Here is a 9,532-nt window from a genome sequence, read left to right on the forward strand (position 1 = left end):
TATTCCAGCAAAGACTGCTTCTGAAAAGACTACCTAAGGAGTGTTTTTTCTGAAGTGAAAGGTGGAAGCATGTCAGCTTGCGCTGCCAAAAGCAACCTACAGCAGAAGCATGATGCACTGAAACTGACACCCTTTCCATCTCACTTCACAAAAACTAGAAGTCTCTTCAGTATGTGCTTTAGTTAGAAAGTAAGGTAGATCAGAGAATAATTGCAACACTTTAAACCCTCATCCTAACCAAAAAAAGCTCTGATCCATGAGCTGTATGCTTTGCTGTATCAGTAATACAATTAACTAAAAAACTGAACTAAAAATCACCACATAATCAGGTGGTTTTGGACTTTTTACCGACATCAATGAAATTTAGTCCTGCGCGAACCGTGTATTTCTTTTTATCCCACACATTTCTCAGAGGTCCTCTGATTATTTTACAGGACATCGGGACCTTCTGTAAAATATAAAACACAGGAGTTTTACACGAATGCTTTTAACGGTGCATTTGAAGACATGTATGAAAATACATACATTCACAAAGATCCATCTTCATGTTTTACCTTCAACAAGTAAACCAGAATAAGATTGCTCCATCTCTCCTAATCTACTATCAGTCTATCTATATTGATATTAAAAGGCTATGAAGATGAAATAACTGAATCTATTTCGCCTAAAACAAAGAACTTAAAATCTTAACAGGAGTGGACATGGTTAACCCTCGCCAGTATTGTAAGCACAGTACAGAAACAAGGACCGAGGTCACAGTTTTGAAGTGGAGATTGACTCAGGGCAGGACCGGTGAGGGGGTGTATAGTCATGCTGTTGCAGCTGAATCACTTGGATTCTTTAAGTTCTGAGAGCAATTATGTACTAGAACTGGATGAGCTGATAGGCCCACTCTAGTTCCAGCATTTTCGCATGTTCTTATATATTAAAGTAATGTATCCAGTCAGCTGAACTCTGCCTCTTCTGGTCTTCTTGAGAGGATTATATTCATTGGTTAGAGAACACTGGGGTGTGCCTTGGAACCTTCTGCATGCAATGCTTAGCCAGGCTTAAGCAGGTGACAATGGCCTTGAAAAATGTAGAACATGAACCACAAGGATGACTCAGCATTAGGAAGGCATTGTTCAGATTAATTTTGCAATTCATAAACAACAAGAAGAAATACAAATATCTAAACCCTGCTGAGCTCCGCACTTCGACGGGTACAACATGTTCCTTGTTTATTTGTTTCCCGTTTTAGACCAACCCAAGAAAAACTTCACAACTGCCTAATCCCATTTAATTTTCTTGTGTGCTTAATCTACACACATTAACATACCATCTTGTGCTTACTGTGATGTAAATCGGTTCCACTATGGTATCATAGCGCTGCAAACTGTGAAGCAAAGAAAAAGCACAGTGAAATCAGGGTAAGCAAAGCAGAGTTAAAAACGGCTAACCTTTGAGGAACAAGCAAAAGGTCATTACCATGCACGTTAATACGGTAATCTTTACAGTGCTGCTGTTGCGTTTTAAATACGGAGTGGGCTCGTATACATTATTTTGTAGTATAACAGTATTATATAAGTACAGTTGTGCAGCGCCGCCATTGCGACATATGTTTGATAAGGAATAGGTTTAACTAGCAAAGTTGCTGTTTCATAATTAAAATGCAATTTGCATCCACCCCCCCAATGCTAATTTATTTTCTACGGCAAAAATAAAACAAACAAAAAAAAAAACTTAAGCAATATGGTTATAATTGTAATCTACGAAGTTTGTTTGTTGTTGTCACAGTGCGTCGTGAATAATGGTCAATTATATTTACGCATTTGCAGTTGCTACTCGTTTTCTATTGTCTCGCAATGAACTTGATATTGTTGCATGATCTGACAGAAAGGCCCGTGCCATTTTTTTTTTCTGAACTGTGTCTGAGAGTCCATTAGTAACTAGGTTGTTTAATGTTCAAGTTTGCTATTGCAACATACAAAGGTTCCTGTTGGGTAGATAATATTTTACTGTTGCAACCGGTTTGTAAATAGTTTTTTTTTTTATTTTCTATGTTAAACCCACTTCTATTTGAATGGTTCCGTCCAGGGGTAAAGCGCTAGTTCACACGCATGGCTGACGTAAGCAGCGGTTTACTGCCAGATAAATACTCGTGCACTGGGAGCGAGTGTTCATTCAGCACTGGGTCCGGCAGGCAGACGAGAGAGCCAGCGGTGTCATCGAAACAAACACTCGTTTCCAGATTTAAAAAGTAATAATAATAACGCACACAGAAGAGAAAATGATGAACGGACAGATGAACGGTTTCCACAACTCCCTGATCGAGGAAGACTGCTTCCTTTTCACTTCGGAGTCAGTCGGGGAAGGTCACCCCGGTGAGTTTTCTGATGATGCTTGTCGGCCTTTGGTTGCCCTTAATTTTAGCGGTAAAGGTGGAACTCGTTTTCACTGCATTTGTAAAACCCCTAAAGGTCCTGACGGTAAGTTGTTACATGAAATAAACTTTCACAGCCCCTGACCTTTTTATTTATTTTAAAATATATGACTCTGTCTTTGTCGGGGCACGAGGTTATGAAGTACCCGGCAATTACTGCACAGACTGGGGGCTTGCGAGCACGTGTTGGGAGTGCTGGGATGCAGAGATTATCTGAAGGCGGTCGAAACCGTGTCGACTCTCTCAATTCAACTTCAGGACATTTCTGTTCACCATTTTGTTCTCAAAATAATACATTTGAGGTTATTAAACTGCATTTTTTTTTTTAAGGCTAGCTCGTCATTATTGTATTTAATATACCAAATACAGTAATTGTAAATAACTTTTAAAATACCCTTTCTAATACGGATTAAACGGGACGCGTTTAATTTTAAATGTTGTTTTTATAGCACGGTTCAGAAGGGCGGGCACGCGCTCACATCCAGGATTGGGATTTCCTGTAGGTTTGAGCGCGTGGTCGACAGGCGAGAGCGCGAGAGCAGGCTGCAGGCTTGCGTTTTCTAGAAGCCCCGAATGCGCGTTCTCGCTGCCAAGATAAGCGATTAATAGCAGCCGGACGTTTATTTAATTTTAATGTAGATTGCGTCCTTTCTAAAACCTCGCGACTGCCTAATAAATAGTTCGCTGCCTTTTGCTTTCATAAGCTGGAAACCTGCATGATGCAATATGCATTCGAGTTGCTGTGGTTAGAGGTGTGTGTGTGTGTGTGTGTGTGTGTGTGTGTGTGTATGTAGATATATTTTAATATGGAGGACTTAACCTACTGCTTTTATAATAATAAAAATGGCGCCAGGATTGTGTGTCAAACCGTACCTCCACCTCCCTCCTCGCTGTGATTGCATCAGAATTTTCTGCAGAAAAGAGAAGCTCTTGGGGTTAGACCGTGTCCCCTTCAAGGCATAGTTCTGTTTTAGTGTGTCAATGACATGTAACCGTCATCATGGCTGCCCACCTGATAATGTTGCGGCAAAACTGGGGGCTAGGAGGATGAAGACTAATAGAAGATAAAGACGCCTATTCATGCCTATTCTGCGCTAAATATGAACTGGTCTTGTTGCTGCAGCGTTGCCTTTCTCTTGTGCCAATTTAAATGTAGTATAGCCTGCTATATTTCTGCGGGATTTTGATATCCGGAGTTTTATTGTACAGAATTCCGTGTTTCACCCTACTGACGGTAATGCAAATATACTGCAAACGTATGCTTAAGGATTTAGTAAAGCGTAAATTGCCACAATGGGGATGTCTTATTGAAGGGGCGTTTTACGAATTTAACTGGCAACTCAAAAACCCAATGGTTGCCAAGTTTTCCCATAAATATATCTGCTGACTGGACCAGAAAAATCTGCAACACTATGATCCAGTTTTCAGCCAATCGGCGGCTTCGTGGGCGTTTTCTTTGGGTATAGAAGCATTTGCTCTCTGGTGCAGTGCATTTAAATATACATCTTTGTTTTGCTGCCTTATCGTTGTACAGGCTAATCTCATACACTTCCAAAGACTAAAGTCAAAATTCTGCTGTAGTAAGAGATCAAAGTGGAATTGCTGAACTGTCATGAGTGTTAAGGCAACCCCACCTGAATCTCAACTGTCGTCTTGTCAAGTTAATTATTTGTTTTCACTTCTTTAATTCACTTAATATCAATGTTAAATGCTACATTATAATACCATGTATATCTTTACTGGAGGTCAACCCAAATATTAACAAACCGAGACATTGCATGCTTAAAGCAAGTTAAATCCCCAGGTTGTTTTATATAAACATTAATGCTGGATTCACAAGGGCTTTAGGGTCATGTGACCTAAGGCATGCTCTTGTTGGTTAATATATTCCCAATGCACTGAGGAGTAATGTGAATTCAGAACCAAGTATTATTTCTGTTTTGTCTTTCTTTTATAGATAAGATTTGTGACCAGATCAGTGATGCTGTTTTGGATGCACATCTTAAGCAGGACCCAGATGCCAAAGTTGCATGTGGTAAGATCTTTTGCTTGTTTTTTCTCAGGTACTTTGTTTAGCGTTCTTGTTTCAGACCAGTTAAGTCTTTTGAGGTATACATTATGCATCTCCCAATTGAGCTGAACCCCAGTATTCTATCCCTGTTTAAAATGTGTGTTATATTCTGTTTTCTTTGTGTAGAAACTGTTGCAAAGACTGGTATGATCCTTTTGGCTGGTGAGATCACATCCCGGGCTAATGTGGACTACCAGAAAATAGTCAGAGACACCATTAAACACATTGGCTATGATGATTCCTCCAAAGGTGAGCAAATGGGATAAGTGATTGAATCATTTGTGAAATGCACACAGTTCCTATGCACGTTACTCTTGGGCAGTTTCTTATTCTGTGTCTGGTTCCTTGCAGGGTTTGATTACAAGACCTGCAACGTGCTGGTGGCTCTGGAGCAGCAGTCTCCAGATATTGCACAAGGTGTCCACCTGGATAGGAATGAGGAGGATGTAGGTGCTGGGGATCAGGTAAGAATTGCAGAAATTGAAGCGCAAGAACATTGAGCAATTTTCAAGTGATAGCTATTTGATCTATTGCACACTTTGTAATAAGCTGTGCATTTTTATTTCTAGGGCTTGATGTTCGGCTATGCTACAGATGAGACCGCGGAGTGCATGCCCCTCACCATTGTCCTTGCCCACAAACTGAACGCTAAGATGGCTGAGCTGCGTCGTAACGGCACACTTCCCTGGCTGCGTCCAGACTCTAAGACTCAGGTAAATTGTCATGATCTGTTTTATCCAGGGTCATTGCAAGCAATATTAATCACATTCAACAGCAGTAGAAAAGCATGGCATTGTGGTCAGCTGTTGTATTTCAGGGGATTTATAATTACTGCAGATTGAGTTGTTTCTTGGATACAGTTGCTGTCCTTGCCTGTATGTAGTTCTGCCTCTTGAGGCAGTCTTGGTTTAGAGCTGAGCATGGAGATGGCTGTTCGGGCTTTCCTGTAAGCCGCACCGTTCTCCCCCTCCTGCAGGTGACGGTGCAGTACCGCCAGGACCGTGGGGCAGTGATCCCTGTCCGCGTCCACACCATCGTGGTCTCTGTGCAGCACGACGAGGATGTCTGTCTGGATGAAATGAGAGATGCCCTGAAGGAGAAGGTCATTAAGGCGGTGGTACCCTGTGTGTATTTGGACGATGATACCATATACCACCTGCAACCCAGTGGCCGATTCGTCATCGGAGGACCTCAGGTGAAAATAACATTTATTACATTTGAGAGTTCTCTAAAGCACGTTTTTTGCCTCAGCTTAATTTGAGATATGAATATATCAATTAAAACGTTATCAATAAACTGTAGGTCCAGTGGCCTGATTGCAGGTAGATCATTACTAGCACTACTGTAATGCCTACAACAAAAAGCTTCGCAGACAGCTCCCTTCTCATTTAAGTTTCTATTTATTTTCAGGGTGATGCTGGTCTTACTGGCCGCAAAATCATTGTTGATACCTATGGAGGATGGGGTGCCCATGGGGGTGGTGCTTTTTCTGGGAAGGACTACACTAAAGTGGATCGCTCAGCTGCCTATGCTGCTCGCTGGGTTGCAAAGTCCTTGGTCAGGGCTGGGCTCTGCAAGCGGGTACTTGTCCAGGTAAAGTTTTCTTGTGCAAGCTTTACTCTTTTCTTTCTTTTTTTGTTCCTGAATTAACCTTGACCTTTCCCAGGGCAGTCTTTGCAGTTTTGTTTAATGTAAAAATAAGTTCTAGTTGGAATCTGTTTTAGATCTACAGGGTTATAGCATGTACCCAAATAACCAAGATGTTGGCAATGCATGAGCTTGTTTCAGAGATTCTTTGTCACTTTTAAAGAAAAGTGCAAATGTTAACTGTTTGTAATGTAGGTTGCGTATGCCATTGGAGTGGCCCACCCGCTGTCCATCTCCATTTTCCACTACGGGACCTCCCAGAAGACAGAGAAGGAGCTCCTGGAGATCGTCAAGAAGAACTTTGACCTCCGACCTGGAGTCATTGTCAGGTAAAGTGAACGGTTCATGTTCGCGCTTGGCAGAGCCTTGCCAGCTCTTATGTAGTACATTTCCAAACTTTGCTATAAGACAGGGGTAGCAGTTCATGTGCAGACAGGTGCTGTGAGGGCTATTTCTAACCATAGACTAACTGTCTCGGAGCCCCTAGGAAAGTAAGTAAACTACTTTGCTGAAATGTGTAGAGAAGAATGTTTTTATAACCAGGCAAGACCAGTGGTTTTCAAGCACTGCACTAACCCCACCAAAGCTGATAAATACAGTGAAAAATGCATATACTAGAACCGCATATACTACCCCTGAGTGGTACGAGAGAGGGGACCCTGGTTTGGAAACTGCTGGTCTAGGTAACTACAGTATTTCTGTTGTGGTTAGCACATAGAGAAGCAGATAATTCGTTCATTACCCTTTGTGTAGACTGACAGTAAGCCCTGTTCACAATAACAGAATGCCCAATTTCCAACTAAAATCCAAGAAAATGTCCCTCTTTCTGGAAGTGGGAGCTCTGCTGGTGTGGTAAGTTTTAAAATACACCCACTTGCCTCATTTATGGGGGGGTTGGTCTGGCAGAAAGGGTAAGTATAGTATTGCTGAACCAGCATCAAAAGAATGTGATGTGATCGCAACTGTAACAGCGTTTAAATGGTTGACTTCTGTATTCTAGGGAGTTGCAGCTGAAGAAACCCATTTATCAGAGGACCGCTGCTTATGGCCACTTTGGTAGAGATTCTTTCTCTTGGGAAATGCCCAAAAAACTCCAATACTAAACAAGTGTTAAGCTTTTTTCCCCCAGGCCTGTTGGTGTATACTACAGAGAAGCCTCTCAGGCCTTTAGGGGGAAGAGGCCCCCTCTTCCCAAATTAATACAACTTTCTGTCTTCACTCCCTTTTCATTTCATTGCCGCTCCAAACAGTTCTCCCAGTGCTGTACTGTTAGCTTAGCTTGTATGTATATGGGACCATTAGAAAGGCTCAGTATTTTATGATGTCCGCTCTTCTGGGTATGCATCCTTTTTGTGGGTTATGTAATTGCCTTTTTAAATTTAAACTGGCATGTGGAAGCAGCTTCAATCAGTACTAATGGATAAACCTAGTCTCCTTTCACCTTTCTTCCCTCTGCACCCCTCTATTTAAGGTAGTGATAAATAGATTGGTCCTCTTGTCTACGTAAAGTGGTAATGGAAATCGCGATGCGCTAAATTTTAAACCATCCTTTCTAATTTGAAAACATTGATTGCTCATCTGCCTAGTTTAATACGCTATAGGCTTGTTGCAGAATCTTTTAAAACCTGTAGAATGGTTTACTTTGCTTCTGAAATATGGTGCTTTCATTGTGTTTCATTGGGTTTTAAGGCTCTTTCTTTATTTATTTTTTGTATTCTCTCTCTCTGGTCTCTGGAGGATGTACGTAATGACGGCACAATTGCAATGAGGGTTAACTAAAACAGCTATGCATCGTAGTTGTAGCACTAGCCAAACCTGGACTTACATTTTCCAACTCTGGCCCTGGCTGCCTTGGATGTGATACAGGGAAGTCAGAAGGTCTTATTCCCAAGGTCTGTAGGTTGCACTCTGGTACTTTAGAATTTTTTTTTTTTTTCTTTATAAGAAAGTTAATTCCACAAACTGCACAAAATAACTACTTTTAAGGGTATTTTTATTTAAAAACAAAAGCCCTTGCCTGTTGACAGCTAGTGTGGATACAGAGAAACTGGCTACCATTAGGCAAAAAGGTGTTAAGCAAACACGTTAATACTTGAACATTTCTTGTGTTCCTATTTATTATTGTATTCTGCAGCTGGGCGTAGATACAGAGAAGCCTGTGCTTCAGAAGGCAGCTGTCTTTTACTCCAAAAGGTGTTTTTTTTTTTTTCCTTCGAATGTACAATTCTTTTGTTTCCAGCATTCCCTGGTAGGCCAAGGTGTCCTACAGAAAAACCTTGGGTTCCACCTACAGGGGGTCTGGCTGGTGTCGAAACACTTGAGGGGACAGGCAAGCAGGGCCACAGACTTTCCTGGGAGAGGCAGATTTGGCCGGTGTTGTACAGAGAAGCCGGCCTGTTTACATGCTCTCTCCAGACTTCTAAAAAGGATCAGTCTGAAGGCTACTGTTAGCATGAAGTGCCTTTTTTTTTTTTTTTTTTTTTTTTTTTTTTTTTTTTTTTTTTTTTTAAATTTCAGATTATTACGTATGTCTTCTCCAAAAGTCCAAAAAATGACATGTCAATATAAATAAAGTGCTAGATCCTTCATGAAAAATTGTGTGGTCTTTTATTTAACAATTACACCAACTATATTGGCTATAACCTTGCTGCTCTAGGCGGTGTTGGAAGTAAGGGTGGCGGTGATGGTTTTGTGTGGCAGTTCTAGTCTGCAACTGTTCAATCAGGTCAATAAGTATGGCTTCTGATTTGGGGGTTAAATGTTATGAAGTTAAATTTCTACCCCTACAAGGAATATTGGAACATTTTGTGTTAAGTATGATTTAGCCTAAAATGTGTCCAATGTCATTCTAACAAGTGTCTATAAATCAAGGATACTTTCTTAAACAATCAATATGCTCAAATCAAGGGATTTCCTTTAAATTAAACAAGGATTTTTGTTTGGTGTTTTTTTTTTATCATCTCAATCAAATTCTTGGCTACAGTGAGTGACCTCTGGTTCTTGGAACACAGCATTTCATTCATCTATGTTTCTATATAATGTTGCCTACATCCAAGCACCACACACAAACATGGTTGTGACCCCCTTTATTTTTTATTTTTAAAAGAAAGATGTAATGCAAAATTAAGCATTGTTCACTAGAGCATCCTTCAGGGTCAATTAATTATGTTTGTCAAAATAAAGCTCTAATTGCTGTCTTTAATTGATCTCGTGACTTCCGTTTCTGGTATTGCCTTTTGTCCCAGTCAACAAAAAGGCAGGCATTTAGGTGCAAAACTGGGTAAGCCTTAAAGGCTAAGCACGAGCTTTATTTATTCCCATTAATTTAATTAGCTTTAAGGTGAGGTTTTGATGAGGCCTTTTTGTACCAGTTGCATTAGATTGCCATGTTT

General features: G+C 40.8%; 1 protein-coding gene across 2 annotated transcripts; it reads left to right on the top strand.

Moving 5' to 3' along the window:
* The first annotated feature begins 2,151 nt into the window (after positions 1 to 2,151).
* Positions 2,152 to 8,735, top strand: mat2aa (methionine adenosyltransferase II, alpha a). Of its 2 annotated transcripts, none has more exons than XM_041233607.1 (9): positions 2,152 to 2,363; positions 4,380 to 4,457; positions 4,620 to 4,742; positions 4,845 to 4,957; positions 5,063 to 5,206; positions 5,470 to 5,688; positions 5,904 to 6,086; positions 6,336 to 6,469; positions 8,380 to 8,735. In XM_041233607.1, exons 1-9 carry the CDS (start codon positions 2,270 to 2,272, stop codon positions 8,390 to 8,392), a joined length of 1,101 nt encoding a protein of 366 aa, XP_041089541.1. In that variant the 5' UTR covers positions 2,152 to 2,269; the 3' UTR covers positions 8,393 to 8,735. The 2 variants fall into 2 exon arrangements, with proteins under 2 accessions (XP_041089541.1, XP_041089539.1); XM_041233605.1 differs by having other exon boundaries at positions 2,153 to 2,363; positions 7,141 to 8,735.
* Positions 8,736 to 9,532: the final 797 nt, after the last annotated feature.

This window comes from Polyodon spathula, chromosome 31 (assembly GCF_017654505.1).
Source record: "Polyodon spathula isolate WHYD16114869_AA chromosome 31, ASM1765450v1, whole genome shotgun sequence".
Lineage (NCBI taxonomy): Eukaryota > Metazoa > Chordata > Actinopteri > Acipenseriformes > Polyodontidae > Polyodon > Polyodon spathula.